Source organism: Podarcis melisellensis (assembly GCF_964234715.1).
Source record: "Podarcis melisellensis genome assembly, chromosome: 9".
Taxonomy (NCBI): domain Eukaryota; kingdom Metazoa; phylum Chordata; class Lepidosauria; order Squamata; family Lacertidae; genus Podarcis; species Podarcis melisellensis.
The window spans coordinates 72598693-72623118 of record NC_138541.1 but is presented as its reverse complement, the minus strand read 5'-3'; the positions used below and the strand labels follow the sequence as shown (position 1 = coordinate 72623118).

The window sequence follows — 24426 nt, the reverse complement described above, 5'->3', positions numbered from 1 at the left end:
TGAAGACAGACAGACATATTTAAGGGGAAATGTAGAAGATGAACACCAGTGAATCAAAATCCATCCATCTTCCAGTATTTTTATATAACACGTGTGTGTGTGTGTGTGTGTGTGTGTGTGTGTGCACGCACATGCATTCAATTTATCACCTTTATTAAAAAACAACGTGAATAACTGGGAAACTGCTTCAGGGACTGAGTTATATCATTATCAACTACAGTGGATGCTCAGGTTGTGAATGTGATCCATGCGGAAGGCACAATCGCAACCCGCAGCATTCACAACCTGCAGCACCATGTCTGCGCATGCATGGGTCGTGATTCTGCCCATGCGCAAAGCACAATTTAGTGCTTTTGTGCATGTGCGAGCGCCGAAACCCAGAAGTAACCTGTTCCGGTACTTCCGGGTTCGGCGCAGTGCGCAAGGCAACCCGAAAACACGCAACATGAAGTGCCTGTAACCTGAGGTATGACTGTACAACTGGCTCCCCCCTTTTAAAAATCAACCACATGGAAAATGGCACACAATGTATGTTAATCAGAAACGGCCGCTTACCCGGTAAAGGGGTCGTGGCAGTTGTGACCCGGCGTGGCGGTTCCCCCTCCTCTCAAAGCCACGCCATATTTGTCTCTGGGCCACCACAGTGCCTGCTAGGTTCCCGCCAAACCCAGTTTTGAAATTTCTGGCCAATCCATGGCCGCCTTGGAGGGACGGGCCAATCGGAGCAGATTCACTCTGCTCCAGGAGTACAAAAAGGGGCTGGCGCTGCTCTCAGCTACACAGTCATCACCAGAGCGTCACCCACCCAGCCCACCCTCTAATCTTGTTTTCTTGCAGGCTAACCTTTGCTTTCCAGGCACGCAGGCGTTGCTCTGGTCGTACGATGGTTGCTGTTTTCAGAGCCGGGGAGGAATTTCCCCTGTTCTGCAGGTTTTGCCTTCCCCATAGCAATTGTCAGAACTTTGGCGGTTTAGACCTTGGGCGGAATCCTTTAGTCAAACATCTGAAGAAGGGGTGAAATGGTGACTCACCCGCTTCCTGTGGCGGCAATAACAGGGTACCCCGTTAGAGGGGTCACGAGGGTAGTCTCTGTCCACAAGTGCACGGCAGAGGGGCCACAGAGCTACCTTCAGTGATTTGGGAGGGACCAGCCACATAAACCCGCGCTTTGCGTTGGTCCCATAAACTGCTAACTGACCCTGTCATGCCAGCAGAAGGCTGAGAGGGCGCCCAGCAGAAGGCTGAGAGGGATACCTGCCCAATGCCCCTTGCAGGGCGTTCCTACACCTGAATTCAATAAAGTTGTGGCCATTTTAATCCCAGATATATGTTGCTGTGTCTTTTCCTTTCAACGCAAGGCCTGGCTCCTGGGGGAGGGGGTGTACGTCTGGGTTCGCAAGGAGTCAACTTCTCTAATAATTATAAAAATTATTATTTATTATTTATACCCCGCCCATCTGGCTGAGTTTCCCCAGCCACTCTGGGCGGCTTCCAACAAAGGATTAAAAATACATTAAAACATCAGACATGAAAAACTTCCCTAAACAGGGCTGCCTCCAGATGTCTTCTAAATGTCAGATAGTTGTTTATTTCCTTGACATCTGACAGGAGGGTGTTCCACAGGGCGGCCGCCACTACTAAGAAGGCCCTCTGCCTGGCTCCCTGAAACCTCACTTCTCACAATGAGGGAACCGCCAGAAGGCCCTCGGAGATGGACCTCAGTGTCTGGCCTGAACGATGGGGGTGGAGACACTTCTTCAGGTATACAGGACCAAGGCCGTTTAGGGCTTTAAAGGTCAGCACCAACACTTTGAATTGTGCTCGGAAACGTACTGGGAGCTGGGAGGAGGATTTGTCCTTCTAAATGGACATTCATTTGCTGCCCCTACTGCTTCCAGATAATGGACCAACACTTTGAATTGTGCTGGAAACGTACTGGGAGCAAGTGTAGGTCTTTCTACTTCTACTGTTGTTTCCACCACTCTATACATGTCATGTCTATCTTCACCCAGTGCTGAACAGTTTCGCGTCCCAATAATTTCAATGGGAAGAATGAAAACAATGGTGCTTCACAAGCTTAGTTTTGTTATAATTCTGCCCTTTGCTTTTACTCCCCTTCTCAGGTACAGGAGCATGAAGATTATTAAAGCTTAATGCATATTAATAGTAACTGAGAAATAATGATCTTGCTTTGAAAGTCCCCCAGGTTGAAAAATTAAGGAGGAACATGACATTTTGGGGGGAAAAGCTTGGCATTTCTTGATGAGTTGCACAGTATGCCATATGCATATATACATACTGTGAATGGCTTTTTGCAAACTTACAAGGTACGGCTGGTTATATTGGTAGAACAGGTCCACAATGCAAGAATAAAAATTGAGAGAGGTTAATAAATATTTTCTCACTCTGGATACACCAACCCATGCCCATCTGGAAAACGCTAGCATGTTAGCTATTTTAATAGTGCTTGGGGGCTTAGTTCTGGAACATTTATGGGTTAGTGCAGAGCTTAACTGAAAAGGAAGAAACCTGCAATTATTAAGAGATAGGCTACATTTCTTCAGGTTTTATTTGTGAAGTGTATATCATTTCTAAATGTGCCTACTCGTAAACAGTGTTATGCCTATGGCACCCATGTTCCTAAGCTATGAGCCCCCTCTTGTTAGAAATGGACAAACAGTCTTGCATTTGTGTCATAAAAAACACTTGCCAACAGCTCTCAGAGAGTGCTAATGCCAGCCCTCTTTTGCGGGTGAGGCAGTCTCTCCTCTCCAGGTAAAGGTAAAGGGACCCCTGGCCGTTAGGTCCAGTCGTGAACGACTCTGGGGTTGCAGCGCTCATCTCGCTTTATTGGCTGAGGGAGCCGGCGTACAGCTTCCGGGTCATGTGGCCAGCATGACTAAGCCGCTTCTAGCGAACCAGAGCAGTGCACGGAAATGCCGTTTACCTTCCCGCCGGAGCGGTACCTATTTATCTACTTGCACTCTGACGTGCTTTCACACTGCTAGGTTGGCAGGAGCAGGGACTGAGCAATGGGAGCTCACCCCATCACGGGGATTCGAACCTCCAACCTTCTGATCGGCAAGTCCCAAGCTCTGTGGTTTAACCCACAGTGCCACCCACGTCCCCTCTTCTCCAGAACAAAGCAATAAAGAAGTCCCTATGCCTTGGGGAAGGGAAACAGAATAGCAGGTGCCAGAGAGGCTCCAACAAAGATTGGCATCTCCCCAGCAGGCTACCCATTTTGCACAGAGTGCCATTTTCCTCCTGGGGTTGCAGCCTTCCCATCTTCTCCAAAGTGAGGGCTGGGGTTCTTCCTTGGAGGAGAGGAGCAGCCGCTAGACAGCATGGGGTGCAAGAAGAATAGAGGCAAGGAACCTCCTCGAGATGGGCTACGTCTGCCCATATTCCACTCCCAACAATTTGAGCACCTCCATGTTAAGAATGTCCAATTTCTCCTCCCATCTACATTCTTGGCTAGCTTATGCTTTTTTTTATTATGAAGGTTGACCTCTGGCCTCTGAACCACTATCTAGAGACCAGAATGGCCACTGAAAATTGAGAAAATTGCCACCCATGATTTAAGGGATCCTACACAAAGACTGAAGGGACGTGGGTGGCGCTGTGGGTTAAACCACAGAGCCTAGGACTTGCCGATCAGAAGGTCGGCGGTTCAAATCCCCACGACAGGGTGAGCTCCCGTTGCTCGGTCCCTGCTGCTGCCAACCTAGCAGTTCAAAAGCACGTCAAAGTGCAAGTAGATAAATAGGTACCATTCTGGCAGGAAGGTAAGCGGCGCTTCCGTGCGCTGCTCTGGTTCACCAGAAGCGGCTTAGTCATGCTGGCCACATGACCCGGAAGCTGTACTAAGGCAAGATGAGTGCTGCAACCCCAGAGTCGGTCATGACTGGACCTAATAGTCCTTTACCCTTTACCCTTACCTTGCACTAAGACTGAATACCAGTGCTAAGCCATTGTGGTTTTTTGGTCTTATGTCAGTGTACAAAGATGGGGGGGGGAGTGTACCTCACTACTGCCACACCACAGTAAGATCCTTATACTCTTCTTCCAACCTTCCCTCTCTCCCCTCCCACATTATTCATGTTCCTTCTGGTGCTTAGCATCCTCCACAATTGCCTTCACCCAAAGAGCTCCTTGGCTTCTCCCTACATTGTATGGACACAGTCAGCACTCTTAAGAGACATTTTGGTGCCCCTTCCCTTCATCTTATCAACAGAGCCTCACTTGTGAGTAGATTAGACTACGATTTCTTCTCCTAGCTGGGAGAGTGTTTCGGGTCATGGCATTCCACTGCTCCTGGGTCACCTACTAAGAAGTCATGGATGGATTACTGACTCCTCCACCAACCACCCATCCATCTCTTCCTTCTTCTTTCCCTGGAATGCCATAGCCTTGATGCAGTGAAGATCTCCCTCAACCCACCGCAATCAAGGAAATACTCTTCTTCAATAAAAAGTAGTCAATATTATGATTAAGCATTGCCCAAGGAGCAACCTATATCTTAATGGCTTTTCTTTAATAGTTCTGCTTTAGATAAGAACTTCCCTAACTAAAAAATAGATGATACTAAAATGATAGCTCACACCAATAATTTTAACCAACCCAGTTGGAGAACTAATTATCTCATCCTCCTTACCTGATAAAATGTTCCTTGTCTGATTGAGCACCAAATCAGGTGTATCATTAAACGCTGCATAACCCTGGAATAAAAAACTGAGATGTCCAACAGTGTCTTGACAACAAAATATCAGTATGCTTATTTCTACCTTTAAAAGGGCCACATCCAAAAAGTTCACCACATTTTAAAGTTAGCTTTTTGCAAAGGAAGCTGGGCTAACCTGGAAGCTGGGCTTATTCTATCAGACTTTACCACCAGCTTCCATAGTGCTGATGCACACTCACTATACGTCTGGTTCATGCTACCAGTGACAGCCTTTCCATGGTGCTAGAGAGAACACCTCTCTCTCCTATCAGACACTTCAAACAATGTGGAGACCTCAGTTCTCACACAGATGCCTAATCACACAAATGACATGTGCATGCTTGCTCTCCCAGCATGTCTTCACAGTGGGGTGGGTGGTATCACATGAGTAGACATCATTATAGAATACTTGGCTTACACATTCTTGGAGGTGTGTAGGGATAATGCTTCTTTGAAGAATCTATGAGCTTCATTGCCCTGAACTGCCTGTGCATATTTTTGCTTATGTGGATTATGGAAATGTATGTCAAGCTGGCATGCCTTGTTGCAACCCATGGGGGGATTTCAGAGATAACTTAGAGGCCTAGCAATTGTACTGACACTCTAAACATCAACAGAAAGGCACCCACAATTGTGTCTGCCCTGCCGTTCACATCCCTTGTCTGCGGGTGGGAGATTTAAATGCATCTGGCTCCAGGTCTGATGCTACAGTGAGGGGGGCGGGAATTGATCCCCTGCTAAATTTGCCCGTTTGCCCTCTGACAAAGAAATGACCAGTCCATAATTTTAATGGTAGGTTTATTGTAGCTGTGAGAGACAGAATAACAGCAGGAAAACCCCCAGAAACCCAGAAGACAAAAGTCAGAGATTGATGTGCATTATAATGAGTGAAATAAGTATTTGATCCCCTTGCAAAAGATGACTTAGTACTTGGTGGCAAAACCCTTGTTGGCAATTACAGAGGTCAGACGTTTCTTGTAGATGGCCACCAGGTTTGCACACATCTCAGGAGGTATTTTGTCCCACTCCTCTTTGCAGATCCTCTCTAAGTCAGTAAGATTTCGAGGCTGATGTGTAGCTACTTGAACCTTCAGCTGCCTCCACAGATTTTTGATGGGACTAAGGTCTGGAGACTGGCTAGGCCACTCCAGGATCTTAATGTGCTTCTTCCTGAGCCACTCCTTTGTTGCCTTGGCCGTGTGTTTTAGGTCATTGTCATGCTGGAATACCCATCTTCGACCCATTTTCAATGCCCTGGCTGAGGGAAGGAGGTGCTCACCCAAGATTTGACGATACATGGTCCCATCCATCGTCCCTTCGATGTGGTGAAGGTGTCCTGTCCCCTTAGCAGAAAAACACCCCCAAAGCATAATATGTCCCCCTCCATGTTTGATGGTGGGGATGGTGTTCTTGGGGTCATAGGCAGCATTCCTTCTCCCCCAAACACGGCGAGTTGAGTTGATGCCAAAGAGCTCAATTTTGGTCTCATCTGACCACAACACTTTCACCCCGTTCTCCTCTGGGTCATTCAGATGTGCATTGGCAAACTGCAGACGAGCCTGTACATTTGCTGTCTTGAGCAAGGAGACCTCACAGTCTCTCACAGCTACAATAAACCTACCATTAAAATTATGGACTGGTCATTTCTTCGTCAGAGGGCAAATGGGCAAATTAAGCAGGGGATCAAATACTTTCCCCCCTCACTGCATGTACCAGAGCAGGTAAAACAGCCCCAATGTAGTTTTATTTTATTATTTTATGTAAGCTGCCATGGGAGTCCTTCTGAATCAACAGGTGGGATAGAAATTGCCTCCAATTTTACTTTAGGAAAGTGTAACATTGGCACAAAGGCTGTGCACCTCCCCTTGTCTTATGTTCCTTGGTACACAAAGATACTCGAGCATCTATTTGCTGACACATTTTCTTAAGGTGCAAAATTCGACAGCTTCTTGAGCACCAGGTGTTACCCTGTAATTAGAGTAAATGGATTTATACCTTCTAGTAACATACCTTTTGAACCAGACTAGAGAGGTCTGTTTTAAGGACTTCATTGACTTTGGCAAGTTGAGCATTCACTCCCGGCAACTGCAAGGAAGAAAAGAGATGTTAAAGTTAGTTTTGGTCTGTTCATCATTTATTTTTTTTAAAGTCAAGTCTTCCTTTGTTCTTTGCATCATTTGTTCAGCTTCACTGTAATCCCCAGTGGGCTTCCCTCTCCCGCAAAAAATGGTTAAATAATGGCAAACAACAGCAACCAAACTTCCCCTACAATATCCAGCCCCTGAAAAGCACTGGGGAAAGCATTTGTGGAAGTCTCTCTCTTGCCCGATGCCTCCATTATACATCTTTAGGCACCAGGTGAAAATGTTTCTCCATAGCCTGGCCTTTGAATGATTGACCTTTTAAATGTGTTTGTGGGAAGTGGGGTTGTTTTGCTGTTGCTCCAATTTTTTTTACTAAGCGTTCTGTGTTTTTATTTTGTATTATTTGATGCTGAGAACTTCAGACGAAGGGCGACGTGCAAATTCATTCATTCATTCAATGGCTAGAAAAAAGGCTGGCTTCTGATTGAGAATTAGGCCACTGAGAAGAACTGCTGGAATGCTGATGGAACATCTCCCTCACCTTGCTGAAGTTGGCATTGATGTTCAGCTGATCTAAGGAATTCCTGATGACGTTGCAGGTAGATGCTGCCTGCGCAGCTGTGCAAGCTGAATCCCCGAGTGTGTTGATCAGGTGCTCTTTAACATCTGTCAGGTTGGCATGCAGCCTCTCAGTGCCCTCCTGCAAGACCTCCACAGACACGCTCACGTTCTCCAGAGCCTCCTTTGTTTCGCGAATAGCTGGGATGATTGAGTTCAAAACAAAACAAAACACCCAAGAACTTTAGCCATATGGTAGGGTGGCCATACGTCCGGGAAAACCTGGACATGTCCTCTTTTTTGGGGGGGGCAACATTCCATCCAGGTAGATTTTTACATTTTAAAGGAAATGTACAGGGTTTTTTTTAAATTTGGGGGGGTTGGCTCAGGCTCGGGCAGCTTGGGCTGCAGCTGCTCTGTATGCTACAGCAGCTGCCAGCCCGAGCTGGGGAAAGAGGCACGCAGATGCGGCGGCTTCGCGCGCCTGCACATCTCTTTCCCTGACTCAGGCTGTGCTCTTTTTTGCTCTCCAGGATATGGCAACCCTACCCTACGGCTTAGACACCAGCTCTGTGCATCATCTAGCTACATAGAAAGGACTACTGCCAGATCAATGTACTGTACCAATACTACAATTAAGAGGACAACACAGTTCTGGAAGGAGAGCTTGAAATTTGCAAGCCACATTTGTTACCAAAGTCCTCTATCACTAGAGCCCCAGTTAGCACCAGTTTCTAGGGGACAAAGCAAGTAAGGGATAGTGGACTGGAGCCTCAAGACATGCTCCTGAATTTGTCTGCTGGCAAGTAAACTTCCCCTGCAGTTTTCTGCTTCTTGGTTGATTGCTAAGTGAGGCCTAGCAAGCTCTTTTCAAGGGCAGTGGAACAAGTTCAGGAACCTCTAGATGCCAAACAAGCTACAATGTCTAAAGGTAAAGGTAAAGGTACCCCTGCCCGTACGGGCCAGTCTTGACAGACTCTGGGGTTGTGCGCCCATCTCACTTAAGAGGCCAGGGGCCAGCGCTGTCCGAAGACACTTCCGGGTCACGTGGCCAGCGTGACATCGCTGCTCTGGCGAGCCAGAGCCACACACGGAAACGCCGTTTACCTTCCCGCTGGTAAGCGGTCCCTATTTATCTACTTGCACCCGGAGGTGCTTTCGAACTGCTAGGTTGGCAGGCGCTGGGACCGAGCAGCGGGAGCGCACCCCGCCGCAGGGATTCGAACCGCCGACCTTTCGATCGGCAAGTCCTAGGCACTGAGGCTTTAACCCACAGCGCCAAACAAGCTACAATGTCTACTTCCACTGAAATAAACATATTATTACAAGCTACGTTTATTGGAATCAGAAACATGAGCAACCCCTTTATATCCATATCTAATATCTAATCCACAATTAACAACTGATCACATGAAACAATGGTTTGAAGTGTATTTATAAACTATGGTTGCGTTAACCAGCATTCTAGCCTCTCTGGCTGCAAAGTGACAGGCAAGTCTCACTTCCTTTGCATGCCCTCTGCAATTCATTCAAAAAGAAACGGTTTCACTGGACATTTCACAATATTAATCAGGGTTAAAGCAGCAAGAAGCCATGATTGCCATCAACCATTGTTAAGTGTTGACTATTGTCTGCACCGGGAAAAACACGAAGAAGGGAAACAACACCCCCCCCCCCAATTTGTTACCCTAAAAATGTTTTTTTCCTCCCATTCCTGTTCAGCCAATTTATTGCCAGCCAAAACCCAACTTGCCCACTGCAAAAGAAACATAACCAGCACACTTGCCTATGAACTCTAGCTAGCTTGCCATTACTCCCATTATCCATACACAGTCGTACCCTGGAAGCTGAACGGATTCCATTTTGGAAGTCGGTTAGACTTCTAAAACATTCGGAAGCCAAAGCATGGCTTCTGATTGGCTGCTGGAAGCTCCTGCAGCCAATCGGAAGCCACGGAAGCTCCGTCGGATGTTTGTCTTTCAAAAATAGTTCGCAAAATGGAACGCTTCCGGGTTTGCGGCGTTTGGGAGCCAAAACGTTTGAGAACTAAGCTGTTCAAAAACCAAGGTATGACTGTATCTGCTATGCTGAACTGACAATGTACAACGTAAGTTTCCAAACTTTTCACGTTAATGGCATGCATCATTTTGTGACACAGTAATGCAGTTTTACCAGCAAATCAGAGGTTAAACTAGCCTCTTTCCAGCCCTGTGAGGAGTGCACATGACACACGTTCATACTGCATCTGACACACTAACGTGTCGCGACGCACAGTTTGGAAAGCTCTGGTGTACAAGTTATTACCCACAGACTACAAGTCCTATAGCTTCAATCCACAGCCTGCTTACTCCAGATCAGAGTTATTTCCCAGAGTATATTAACTATAGTTTGCAGCTGATAACTGGTTAGCCTTTGCTTTTGGGATCCGTCCTATGGAGCCAAAACAATAAAGGGTTGAACAAAAAAGAAAGATGACAACGAAACAAACTGCACAAGGGGGATTAAGCAAGGAAGACATTTAACACGAGTCATTTGTGATATTTTACCTTTAATGGCCCTTTCCACTTTGACTTCAAGACAAACAGAGAAATAAAGCAAAGAGCGGAGGATGAGAAAAGGTTTTGGTGAGGTATGCAAACACAGTTGCCAACACACAGCAAAATAATAATAATTATAGAGAGAAAGAGATGCCTCTCCATTGACACAAAACCATTTAAGGTATCTTGTACCAGGACATTACCTTCATACAGAATAGAGTCTAATTACAGCCTCGGTCCAGTATACCTGAAGGAGCGTCTCCACCCCCGTCGTTCTACCCGGACACTGAGGTCCAGTGCCGAGGGCCTTCTGGCGGTTCCCTTGCTGCAGGAAGCCAAGTTACAGGGAACCAGGCAGAGGGCCTTCTCGGTAGTGGCACCCACCCTGTGGAACACCCTCCCACCAGATGTCAAAGGAAAAAAACAACTATCTGATGTTTAGAAGGCATCTGGAGGCAGCCCTGTTTAGGGAAGTTTTTAATGTCTGGTGTTTTAATGTATTTTTAATATTTTTGTTGGAAGCTGCCCAGAGTGGCTGGGGAAACCCAGCTAGATGGGCGGGGTATAAATAATAAATCTATTATTATTATTATTATTATTATTATTATTATTATTATTATTATTATTATTACAGACCATGTCTGGAACTATGTTTTTGGCAGCAGAACCAGGTCTGGAAACATAGGCTTCCAAACACCTTGAAAGCGTATTGTCCAAAACTGTTTTGAAGTCTGTATTGTGATATTGGTTTCATAATTTTTTTTACTTGTGAGTCAGGGTGTGTGTGTGTGTGTGTGCACGCTATGCAAAAATGATGATGTGGGGAAACCCGTGAAGCCAGCCAATGCCTCTTCATAGCTCCACCTTATTTCAGACATTGTGATATATCAATATATGGCAACGTTTAGCTGGTGATAACTTGCAATGTTGAAAACCAGATATCGCCCAGCCCTAACTTTTCCTCCACCCACCCCAAAACTGCCATTATTGTTATTTGAATTTATATACCACCCTAAACCCAGAGGTTTCAGAGAGGTTTACCCAGTGCTTTTTTCCCTGGGGGGGGACGCAGGGGTATGTATACCCCTAAACATTTTGTGAATCTCTGTACTTTTGTCCATTTACTTTTCCAGATTTGAACTATAAAATGGTGATTTTTTTGAGTCAAAATGAGAGTACCCCTAAACATTTTTTTAGGGGGGAAAAAGCACTGGGTTTAACCCAGGGGTCAGCAACCTTTTTTAGCCGTTGGCCGGATCTAGCATCCCTCAGACCATGTGGTGGGCTGGACTATATTTTTTGGGGGGAAATGAATGAATTCCTATGCCCCACAAATAATCCAGAGATGCATTTTAAATAAAAGGACACATTCTACTCATGTAAAAACACGCTGATTCCCGGACCATCCGTGGGCCGGACTGAGAAGGCGATTGGGCCGCATCTGGCCCCCGGGCCTTAGGTTGCCCACCCTTGGTTTAACCCATGATGTGACAGTCACACCTCCAGAATCCCATTCTGGGAAACGCTGAGGCAAGGTAAAGCAGCTGCACACTCCTAAAAGTTTAATTTATTAAAATAAATAAATGACCGCCTCATGGATTTTTAATCCAAAGGGACTACATTACGAAAACATAAAGAAATATTTCGAAGTGTGTGCAGTCCAAGCTGCATGGCGGAGCTGCCATTCAACCAACGTGGGAGCCCAGGGAGTGTGAAATGAGTTGATCCCTGCCATATTGCAGAAGCTCCCATCAGAACTTATGAAGTGGACAAGTAGATTGGCAATGACAGTGTTCTTTTTACCTCCTGCCATGGTTAGGGCTCCATCGAGCGCCGGGCGCACCTCCTTTGCCAGCTGCTCTTGGACTCTTCTGCCAAGCAACGGCCCAACATCTGTTAGAAAAGGACACAGGGAGAAATAATCCAATCTAAATTGCTGCTTGATACAGTTGGGCATTGTGACGTTAACATAAGAGAGTGCTGGAGGTGAAATAGTTAAACAGGTTACCCAATCAGGACCCAGGGGGGTGGAGTCAGAGGGACTATAAAAGCCGCTCTGGAGGGAGTTCGTGGAAGAGTTTGTTGGGAGTTGGTTGGAGTGGGAGTGAATTGGGATAGAGTCTGTGGGTAGGTTGAGTTAGTGTCGTGAAATAGGCTGAGTCTAGGCTAGGCAGACAAGTAAATATCTGAGAGGTGGTTTAGTGAGGTAGCGAAAGTTATAGATCTGGATAGGCACCCCATGAATGTAATTGACTGATACTGTTTATGAAACCACACGCCTGTTAAACTGCAATAAATAAACAAAAGCTTATGTTTCAATTTAACCCTGACTGGACTCAGTATTGTCCCAGGTAGGGCCTGGGTGGTAGCAGCGAGAAATAAAGTGGTGGCACCCAGATGGTGAAACGTCTGGGGATCCTGTGTGATCGCCACAGGCATCACCAACATGGCATGCAATGATTAAATGCTAGTAGACTGGACTAGCACATTTTACACTGCATAGAGCTGGTGTCTTTTATATCCCCCCCCCATAAAAATTCAAGAATAAAAACTGGAAGCAGGAAAAGCGCTGTCATTTGATTGCACTGGATTTAAAAGTTGCAGTGCTATTTGCAACCATGACACAATTTGCAGTTGAAGGACAGTTGAGTATTGGCTGCCTTAGTATCGTCTAAGTGAGAGCTGGACCATAAAGAAGGCTGATTGCCGAAGAATTGATGCTTTTGAATTCGGGTGCTGGAGGAGACTCTTGAGAGTCCCATGGACTGCAAGAAGATCAAACCTATCCGTTCTGAAGGAAAGCAGCCCTGAGTGCTTACTAGAAGGACAGATCCTGAAGCTGAGGCTCCAATACTTGGGCCACCTCATGAGAAGAGAAGACTCTGTGGAAAAGACCCTGATGCTGGGAAAGATGGAGGGCACAAGGAGAAGGGGACGACAGAGGACGAGATGGTTGGACAGTGTTCTCGAAGCTACCAGCATGAGTTTGACCAAACTGCAGGAGGCAGTGGAAGACAGGAGTGCCTGGCATGCTCTGGTCCAGGGGGTCATGAAGAGTCGGACATGACTAAATGACTAAACAACAGAAGTATCGTCCTCATGCTTTTTGAGATAGAAACCACTGAAAAGCATTTCTTCCTCCTTTTTCTGAAGAGACTTGCTAAGCTAAAATGATCCACAGTAACTGCCAGTACTCCCATCATTAGGACTTTCAAGAAACAGTAAGTTGCAAAGACAAATTTTCCTTTTAGTGTTATGTCCAAAAGAGTCTTTGCTCTAAAGAGAAACTGTACGAACAGACCTCATGTTTATTGAAGCATGGCAGTTCAGTTGCTCATGGTCACCCTATTTTTTAGGTTTGATCATGAAGATCAAAAGGAATAAAGACAGGTCCCTCCTCCCTGTCCTGAAGTCTTTGCCACCTTGAAATTTGGGGGAGATCTCATTTCTCCTCCGGCAACTGCATGTTCCACTTTAGGGGAAAATGCCTTTATTTGGAGAACCACTGTTTTATCTTGCAATGTGGATGCAAACTATGAGGCTCTTGTCCATGGTATGTAACCCAAACTCCCTCCCTAAAGATGTTTACCTGGCATCAGTAAGAGTTAACCCGATTTCCCTGTGCTTTTAATGGTTTAAAAAAATCTCTTTACTAGTTTCTAGCAGTTTTTGCTGCTTTTATCCCAATGGTTTTATTGTTGTTTATTTTAATAGGTGATTTTTTTTTTAATGCTTGCAAGTCACCTTGAAGATGCTTATATAAAATGGCAAGGGTATGCATTCTAAATTCTAATAAATGATCAAAATTACAGTAGCTAGCGGTTCTCTTCTGCTTGTTATCTCGCATGAAAAATATCCATGCATACACTCCATTCCAAGAGCTCAGGTATGACTTTCATGCTGTGCTAGAGAATTCCCTAAGGAACACACACAGAATCCCTTCTTTAAAAAGCAGATAAGAATTTACTTTTCTAGCTGAAACTGAGCACAACTGGAGCAAAGCAATGGTAATGTTGTTTCATTATATTCAATGTTAGTCGTAGGTGGAATAGACTGACGGGAATTGAGTCAAGTAACTTTACGTCCTATGTGTTTTCAATGGGTTTACTCCAGGTAACTTAGCTGGATATTACCCAAATAATTTTTCTTGGTGTTTAACATAACCCCCTTACAACCACAAGTTTGTTTCAGATCTTGGTAATAACCTAGGTTCGTTCTTTTAACACATAACTTGTATTTAGAATTTATACTTCAGTATTTTCTTGGTTATTATAACTTGTATTTAGAATTTATATGATGTATTTCAGCTGTAAGGTTTCCAAATTTCATGCAGGGGAGCTGAGATTGAGAGAACAGTGGTTTCCCTAAGGAAGGTTTTAAGTACTCCAATGAAATGGTGTTGATTATACTTACTATTAAGGTCAGAAAGTATACTTACTATTAAGGTCAGAAAGTGCTTTCTTCTTGGTAGTGTCATACTGACTCACCAAATAGTCAATTTGCTGCGAGATAAAATAATTAATAGTTTAAATGTTACTTTTTAAACATATAGAAGAACACCCCAATACATATCAGCAGCAAGCTCCTTCCTACAGTTTATTCCATTTTGGGACAAGGTGTTCTCTAATGTATGTACTAATTAGACAGCCTTGAGTATTCTGTTGAGTGGCCTGTTGAGCACAACTATAGGTTTGGCTTCTATAAAAATGTTGTCCCCCACAATAGTCAGTCTGATCTTGGAAATGCATTCTGCAATCGAAAACACATCCAAGAATAACTGCTTTATGCAGTAAGCTTCAATTAACTATATAGTTCTATCAAACATCATAGCTGTCAACTTAGAGATCTGAAAATAAGGGATCAGCAGCCAAAATAAGGGAATTTCAGAATACAGGTATGCTCAACTTCTGAGCTCCTCCGAGCCAAAGGCAGAAAGCCCAGCCAGCAGCCAAACAAAGCCTCAAATGGTGGTTCCCACAGTGCAGCAACCCAGCAAAGGGGATGCAGCAAGGAAAACCACCGCCACCTCTCCGCTGGGAAGCGCTGAGCAAAGGTGATTCCCCAGGGAAAGCGGCCGATTTGATGGGCACAAGGCATGCAAGCTCCACCCCCCCAGTCGTTCTTAGACTCCTTATTGGGTGAGCAACGCAGCCAAGCAACACAGTTGGAGCCTCCCTCCTCCTGGCTGGCAGGGAGGAAGGGAGAGGAGCTGCTTCCTTTGAAACCCGGGAAATTTAAGGGACATCATCAATAAGGGACAGCAGCGGGACAGAGTGCTGGGATAAGGGACTTTCCCACCAAATAAGGGACGGTTGACAGCTATGTCCAACATATGTACACCACACCAAAACAAGGTGTATTGGTTTTCCAGTTGCCATGGGCATATACAATCTTTTAGAAAGGTAAATAAAAGCTTGATCTTTTTTCTGCATCTTGTGTTTGCTGGCAAATATTCCTCTGGAATGTGAAGGGTGAACTCAACCCCTTTGATGATGCTGTGGACACCAGAAATGGTCCCAAGCTCTGTCTGAAGGAGGGTGACCATTCTGTGAAGGACTGGTCAGGCTCCCATCCTCATGTTGGAACAAAATGGTACACCTTTCTGCCTCAGCCAATCATGTGTTGTCAGTGTGTGCAGCAGCATCAGGAGCGTGGAGTCAACCCACACATTCCCCCAGGCCCTTTTGCGAGTTGTAAGTAAGGTTTGTTCTTGGATAGGGAGCTTACAGCTTGCCTGGTGCGAGACAAACTGTGAACCCAGGTTCAGAGAGAACACTAAGCCAAACCATGACTTGGCTCACAAAAGAGCACTAGCAGCCGAACCAGGATGGGGAGAAAAACAGACACGTTCATTTCTGGGAGCCCGTACACTTGCACATTCACACTAAGGAATTGTTTGGCTTGGTGTTACTTGCAAACTGACTCATGGTGGCTTGGGTTCTACCATACCGTGAGCACAAGCCATAGTTTGATATAATGTCTGAAATCTGCAATTTGGCTATGTGCATTACCACTGTGCCCACTTTCTTTCTTAATTGCTATAGCGAAGAAAGTATCACTTTACCCCAGGTGTCTCATTCAGGAAAATCCTCAGGTCCTTGAAATTACTGTTCACCAGCTTCCTTGCTCCTCTGACTTGACTTGTGAGGTGCTGGTTAGCAGCATAAGCAAAAAGAACACCAATACTATGTGTAAAAGGGGAGGGAAAGCAAAGATTTTACTTTATAGTTCTAGTTTCAAATCAGAGTAAAACTATTAACATCTACAAAAAGAACAATATCTAATGAAGAAGATAAAAATGCACATTCAAACTTCCAAGACACAATCCATTGTTAACCATTATGTGGGTCAGAGAAGTAGCTGGGACAGAGTTAACTGGACATTTGTGCCAATTATTTAACCAGAATAGTTTTAACTTCAACTTGTCAGACATATGTGTATATTTCCAGTTCCCAAGAATGCATAGGCTAAAGACTAGCAAACTAAAAGAGGATGTTAAGACAACTGGGAAGTTGCCATGATTCTCGTAACAACTCTTATTGTGCTAAGTCAACATGAACTGCCGCTTCTCAAGGGATCTTGAAAAGTGTCACAACATGCACATATCCAGATACATTCAACCATATTTTGCAAAATTGTTTTCCATGATGTATTTTGTCACAATCTGGGCACACACTAAAGCATTCGCTCAAGTGGAAAGCTTGAGAGCTATACATAAACAGCAACAAAATCAGAGGAAAATGTTCGATTATTTGCTATCCGGAATAAGTAAGCTTTTTTTTTTTTAAGGACATAGGGACTTAAAATATGGACCTGTAGTGATCCACAAATTCAGCTTAATAATTCCTTTGTAAGCCCTCAAGGTACAGAATAGCAGAGAAGTCTGTGCCCTTAGGCCAACTCAACCCATTTATTTTTAATCACGACGATTCCTCCCATCTTCAGGTGAGTGGAGAAATTGTGTCCATAGGTCAAGGGTTACAAGAAAATGAACAGCTTATCCCTCTCTATGATATAGCCTGGCAGGATGGGAATGAAGACATCTCTTACGTTCTGATCTAGAGTTGCAAGAAGAAGTCATCTCTGGAAAAAGCCTTGACATGATTTCGTAGCTTCTCATATGTACTTTGAATCTAACAGGGTACAATTGCTAGGAACTAAAGCCGACCAGGATTTTTTTTTTAAGCTGTCCAATTGGCTTGCATGGCATCAGCTGCTTAGACCTGCTTCACAGTGTTTCATGTAACCTCCTATCCCACTTGTGGGCTTCTAACGGTTGAAAATGATGGTGCAATAGATAGACTTTGGTAAGATTCAGCAAAGACTCTTATGTGGGGCTGTGCTCTGCGGATGCCACTATCTCAAGATGATTTGGCAGAAGGCAGAGACTTGGGCACAGAACTGGACACCTCCAAGGGTAAGCTATGCTTTCCAGTTTCGCTGCCTGCACATTCTGTACTGGGGGTTATTATCTATTCTTGGCTGCCTCTAAAAAGGAAAACATTTCACAATGGACAGTCAGATGAAAAGTGTATTTCCAATTCACATGGCTAGAATTACAGTAACAACTATGTTCTTTGGAGGCGATTGTTTCGGTCTTTGTGCTCACACTACAAAAAGGTCAGTAGCTCAATGCACCATGAAGGTTTTCTGTTTGCAAAACTTTGATAATTTCTCATTTTGAGCCTCTCCGACAGAGTGGGAAAAACACTTTACAAAAATGAGGAAAACCACTCACCCCACTGATCACATTTATGAAGACTATTAAACCAGGTTCTCCTTCATGTTTGGTGATATGAAAAGCAAACTTTTGCTTAACATTCCTTAATAAAGCGATGACTAGAGACCTTGCTTTCCCAGAAATGAGGAGAGTGTGCTACTCAATCACACTCTGAGAAGCCAACTGGCCCATGCACAAGCGCAAGATTTCATTAAATATATAAAAATGTTTCCATATACAGTACATGTTCAGCAAAGAGGTGGTGGGTGCATATACTTTGGTATGGCAACCCAAGTGCCAATTACTGGGGGGTGGGGTGGGGGGATGGAGAGAGACAGAAATCCTGCCTCTGCCCCAAATTGGTGTGGGATGTGATCCATGAGAGGAAGTCAAGTACAACATTCTTTGTAATGCTAGAGGAGACATGTTTGGTCCAGTCAGTAAGAAATTCCCTGTTCCTCCTGGGTGGAGCATCCTTCCTTTTGCATGTGATAGAAAGTGGGCGTGACTTTACGTGTCCAGGTTACAAAAGGACGAGACACGCAGCACACTTCCCTCTTTTTTTTGACTTCTTTTTTCGTTTGACCAGCTTTTAGCTAGGACTGCTCTGCTACCTTTCAGCTAGCAGAAGCACTGGGATTATTCCCCCATATGGGATAGATCCACATGTACATATTTGTAACTAAGTCTGCATTCAGGAATCCAACTGTGAACTGATGTGAGTAAACTTCTTTTACTGACTTGGAATAAGATTGTGGTGTCTATATTCTTTTAAGAGGGATTCAAGGGAATTTACCAGGAATGTACAATTCAGTCTGAGACAGACTGAATTGTGTAATAGTGAGAGGCTCTGCAACCAGCTATCTGCTGTGCATGTAAGAAGGGGAATGTAACTCTGCTACAGAAAGGAACTTGCTAGCACAAGTTAGGAAGGATATTAATAAATAATATATCCTCTCCTGCCCCCCTGAACATTCCCACATTCAGAAAAAGGGCAGGACTCAGAAGGAAAGACGTACCCAGAAGCTTCTTTTCTGGCAACAACTGCCCTCGTGGAAGGGGAACAAAATATTTTAGATAAGCCTGCTTAATGTTCAAGGATTCTGGTTCCCTTCCACTAGAAGCCAAAGGCTCCTACATGTGTGTTTACTCACTCAAAGACACGGACCCCATGGGCCGGTGCAACCACAAATGTACCCTTTATTCTCTTCCATACAAGATAATGGAAACCACTTGCTTCTTTTAGGTGAAAACACAGAGCTACAATTTGACAAAATATTGAGGATTGTGTGCATATACATGCATAACCCTTGATATCTTTTTCCAAAACCCTGGTGAACGAAAGGAAAAGAACAGAGGACATTTTAGGAACGTTCCCGACTGTAGTCCTGGACAGAGGTAGCCCACAGAGGTTAATGGGAATCAATTGTGTTTAAGAGACAAAATGGGCAGAGATGCTCATTTCAGTTAGAGACAGGCAGGCTGTCCTTTGTTCCTATTGGACTGGCTCAGAAATGAGTTAAGACCATTACCCAAAAACTGTTTAACACTTTGGTTCATCATGGTAAGTCCAGCACTGAACAGGATGCTAGGTGAACCAATAGAATGTGGCCTGTGGGTCACCTGTGGACCACAATCTACTTTCTGCCCACATGACTCAAGGTGACTGAAAGTTCAAATCAGGGTTTAATTCTGGAATCCTGAGTCAGCTCCATCAACCATAAAGGGCTATATATTGGTAAGTTAGGCTGTGTTGCCCACACTGGGAGACATGTTTTGTTATGTTAGAGAGTACAGTCTAGTCATGAAGGGGCCAGGGGTTCTGAGCGCTTCTAGCTCATAAGGAAAAAGCAGGATCAAGTTTCGCATTGCCCATCCTCAGCAACAAAACGGATACATTCAGAATGAAAACGGAAGCAGCCTTTTGTTCAAGAAAGCTATGACATACAAAATTAAAATTGATGCAGGTATGATACATTGATTTTGCAGTGAAAAAGCTAGCACAGGCAGTTCTTATAAAAAAAAATGGCAAAAGCCTTGCACGCTCAGTTCCAGAACAATAATCATAGAGAGAAGCTGTATGGTCAGCAATCTCACATGATGTTATTCTCTTCTGTATTGTACCACTGTAGACATCACCTGGGGGACTGACTGAATTATCGTCTCCTCACATTCAAATCCTACATAAACAACATTAGCTATCCTAGAACCTTTTCCTTGGTAATGGTATTGCTATTGCAGAGTGGGAATGTATTAAAAGATAGATTTGAGGGGGACCCCACTAAACCCTGGAAATTAATAAATTGTGGGGTTTTGATTAATTGGGATATGGATGAAAGTACAAAATCCAGAGCTGTGTCAGACAAGGAATCTCAGTGCTGACTTATGCAAACTAGCCTGGCTGGCTTCCTGAAGAGCAAAACTGTTAACATGACAAAAGGTGTTGATGGGCCATCTGAGAGGAATCCTTTGGCCTGGGGAGACTGATGGGGCGGGGGTAACTGGGTGTGAGATGACAGGAAAAGGGAGCCTTTCAGTAACGTGTTCTGGGGAGAAGAAAGAATGGGATTCATCTTGGGCAGGCTGGCTGAAGGCTGGCTGGGACTCCAAGATGGCTTGGACTCCAGGGCTTCACTGTTGTGGGAGACAAGCTCCATTTGAAATGACCATGCTGTAAGATCTGAATTCCCTCCATGCAGACTGAAGGTGTAAATAGGTGAATAAACCTTATTTCTTAAAGCATGACAGTCTCTGTCATGTCTCAATTCTCCAAAGGAAGGCAGACCCTGGGTGAGTGCCTGGAACCCCCTGGAATCTGGCAGAGAGTGGGGGGTGGCTTTTGTAACAACAGTCTATATCCTCAACTATCATTAGTACAAAGTGGTACATTCTAACAACTAAACACATCCAGTGGGCCTGCTGATCCTGTAGCTTGGCTCCAGATCTTTCAGTATAGTTATGCAGTCAGCCTGTGGGCATCAAACAGAGCGGTTCTCTTTTAATTAGTGACTTCTATCTCCCTTAAACTTGCGCACATTATTCCCAGCCCAATAAAAACTCCATAAATAATAAACCAGACTTAACCCACCTTGCTTATATGGCAAAGCAAAATTCACACTGTGAGCAGCTTGGCTATACTTGCCTGATGATTAAAGCGGCAACGAAAAGTACTGTAGCAAAGCAGCCCCTCTGACAGTCTGCATTTTTCCTCTGTCTTTGGTGCATTTCCCCACCACAGTTCTCACAGCAACGACACATGCAGAAGCAAAGCCCCACCAGAGGCAGCAACAGAACAAAGAGCACTCCCAGAGCAGCAGAGACTATAAAACCGATCTCGTAGTAAACTGCCTGCAATGCGGACAGAAACAATAGCAAAAGCAGATATATTATAACTGAGATTCACATTACAGACATAGTTTCAAAACAGAACTCAGACTACATGCCGGAGGAAAAGAATTGTGCGATGAAAGGGGCTGAATGGTGCCTTGACTAACTAAATCAGCACGCTGGATGGAAGTACAACTTTTGCCCAATTGGAGAGGCACTGTGCAGTATTGATCCGGCTTTCTCAGCTAAAGGAAGTGACATCATCCCAAGGGGTGAATGAGGCACATTCCCAGATGCAGCCCACACTACAGAGGAGAGCCGCAGGAAAACTCTAGCAGCAGCATAATCCCATCCTTGAACTGCAACTGTACAAACTGGAACATGGGGTACTAGAAAATTATTAACTAGGATATCCTGGAGTTGCAAAGAAGAATCCTTCCCATTGTTCTGGAAAATGATAAAAACAATACATTTGTTAGTCCAAGAAAGAAGCGAGCTGGCAGTTCTAATTTGGAGGCCAGGAAGGACACTGATGCACTAAGTGTCCCGTCCCGTCCCACCCAAAATACACTTTGAAAAGTCACCTGTGTTAGGAGTTCTTGTAGTGCAGCAAAAAGGAACACAGTCTGGAAAATCCTACATTAAACCAACAGTTCTCAAAATCTGCCCACTCTCTACCTTAGAGCAGATTTATGCCACAAGGTGCCATAGGAAGGCACTGGATTCTAGGATTCTACTCAAGTTAACACAACTTCTCTTATTTTGCCTAATTTATTCCTCTTCCGCTAGTTGTAGCAAGACACACTACGGCGCCATCCTTGACCATTGGCGATCCTAGTCAGCAACCCTCCCCAGGTTATGAGGACCAATGCAAGACATAAAAAGGTAAAGGTAAAGGGATCCCTGACCATTAGATCCAGTTGTGGCCGACTCTGGGGTTGCGGTGCTTATCTTGCTTTATTGGCCGAGGGAGCCAGCGTACAGCTTCCGGGTCATGTGGCCAGCATGACTAAGTCGCTTCTGGCAAACCAGAGCAGCGCACAGTAATGCCATTTACCTTCCTGCCAGAGCAGTACCTATTTATCTACTTGCACTCTGATGTGCTTTCGAACTGCTAGGTTGGCAGGAGCAGGGACCGAGCAATGGGAGCTCACCCCGTCGCGGGGATTCGAACCGCCGACCTTCTGATCGGCGGGTCCTAGGCTCAGTGGTTTAACCCACAGCGCCACCCACGTCCCAATGCAAGACATAGGGCTGGTTTATTTCATACTAGTGAACATTCCCTTGCTCCTTCAAGCCTGTTTCCTCTGAAGCAACCCCACATGCGCGCATGTGATTGAGGAGTTAATTAACAAAATGTTAAGGGTAAATTAGCTCCAGAAAGGAAAAGTGCTGCAGAGCAGAACTGCACACTGAAACCACTCTGGGCTGTTTTCTGACATTCCACACAATTGCAATAATGTACTTCAACATAAACTTAAGCCAGCGTGGTTGTTGTAGCCTCTGCAGTTTCCCCCCATATCGGTTCAGGTGTAAATGGATCCACCCACATGGCTTGTTCTTTGGCATTTACCTGCCTTGAGAGGTACACTGCTTATGTGGTATGTAAATACAGGATCCAGATCAGCACTTTTAAAAATAACCTAAAACAGCATGAAAGCGACTGTAGAGGTAGCAAGAGCCATACCAGTACAGCTCAGCAGTGCGTGAAGGGATTTCCAAGTAAGAGACAGAAATAGGAACTCAAGAGTACTGCATTTTAAGTGCTAGGAATGGAAATATCCCTACAAACAGAAATGCAACCATGAGGAAAGGTAGTTGGATGCCTTGAAGCCAAGCCCTGGTGTGCACATCTTGCACACATAAATAAGAACGCCTGGGAAGAACTTGGGGTCACAGAAGAAACTCATCTTAAGGTCAGAAGGGAATAAACTTCACACAATGCAATTAGCTTGGGGAATTCGCAACTGGAAGACGTGATGGTGACCTCTGCCTTAGTAGCTTTATGAAAGGGGCTAGACATTGTTTGCTGTCAGCTATGACAGCACTATACAATTTGTGGGATAACCAGTCTCTTATAACCAACATGCTTACCATAGAGTAAGCTGTCCTGCCCGGTTTAGTGAGGTCACTTCCCCTGGCCTTGGGAGGAAATGGGCAATCAGACCTATTTTTTCAACCTTCAGTCTACCTCACAAGCTCAGCATGTGAGGAGGACTCAGCTGGTTGCTCCAAGCTCACACTGCATGGCTCTCACAAGCCACTCTTGAGTTCCTATACCAATAATTTAGGACTTTTCACCAATCTAAGCCTAGTTTTACTGCCTGTGCAACTTTCTGAAGCATGTCAATCTGACCTTTGAAGAGGGAAGCTTTGGAACTCACTATAAAGGGCTCCTTTACAGCCTTTATTTCCACACTTTGCTGAATATTTTCTCCTGAATTCTCCTTTTTATATACCTATTTTTCCTTGAACAAAACAAAACTCAGGATCTTCCATTTCTGGGCAGGAAAGAGCAGGGGGAAGCCAATGACTTCATATGCTACTTGTAGACTTTGTGGAAGCATCTGACTGGTCACAGCTGAAAACCTTGAAGCTGGTCTAGACCATAGCTGTCAACTTTTCCCTTTTCTTGCGAGGAATCCTATTCGGAATAAGGAAATTTCCCTTTAAAAAAGGGAAACGTTGACAGCTATGGTCTAGACCATGGGTAGGCAAATTAAGGCCCGGGGACGGATCCAGTCCAATTGCCCTCTCAATCTGGCCTGCGGACGGTCCAGGATTCAGCGTGTTTTTACATGAGTAGAATGTGTGCTTTTATTTAAAATGCATCTCTGGGTTATTTGTGGGGCATAGGAATTTGTTCATACAGTATATATTTTTCAAAATATAGTCCGGCCCCCCCACAAGATCTGAGGGACCGTGGACCGGCCCCTTGCTGAAAAAGTTTGCTGACCGCTGGTCTAGGCAACCCTTTGATCTAGCAGGAGACCTGCATGTTCTGAAGACCCTTCCTTGATTTTTGATGCCAGCTGGGCAGTGCATTGTCCTCGTGACTATTCTGTGAATCGCTTTCATTTACCAACTTGGAAAATGTTTTTGTTTTGTAGATTAGTTGGCTACTTTCCCACTGCTATTACACAGAGGGAGAAGAGCAGTCGGACACCTTCCTCCAGGGCTCGTTGCAAGCCAGTTTCCCACCAGCTACATTTACTCATGCTCCAGTTCTACTCCCAGTGAATCTGCTTCAGATCCCCCCATTTCCTCAATGAAAATTGCTCTAAGTGCAAACAACTGCAACACATGGCCATTTATACCAGTGACCTAATTACAGTAACAAGGAGAGTTAAGGATTTTTGTTAGATAGCGGGAAACGGGAATGTTAGGTTCCTTTCGAAAACCACAACAAAATATACCAACTAACCAAATTAACAATTCTGAAAATACTCCACCTAAAATGTTAGAACCCATGATCAG

At 44.7% G+C, this 24426-nt stretch overlaps 1 protein-coding gene across 9 annotated transcripts in view; it reads right to left on the bottom strand.

Annotated features, from left to right (window-relative positions):
* The window catches only part of PROM1 (prominin 1), a 254938-nt gene that overhangs the window by 29613 nt on the left and 200899 nt on the right, over positions 1–24426 (bottom strand). For 8 of the 9 annotated variants that reach the window (XM_081925572.1, XM_081925575.1, XM_081925579.1 and 5 more), the window contains 7 exons: positions 20765–20970; positions 15967–16087; positions 14341–14404; positions 11706–11795; positions 7349–7566; positions 6734–6808; positions 4658–4721 (listed from right to left, as the gene is read on the bottom strand). In XM_081925572.1, the coding sequence (XP_081781698.1) occupies positions 4658–4721; positions 6734–6808; positions 7349–7566; positions 11706–11795; positions 14341–14404; positions 15967–16087; positions 20765–20970 (838 nt within the window). Of the gene's footprint in view, positions 1–4657; positions 4722–6733; positions 6809–7348; positions 7567–11705; positions 11796–14340; positions 14405–15966; positions 16088–20764; positions 21089–24426 lie in introns of those variants that run through there. The other variant, XM_081925580.1, reaches the window with a different exon arrangement.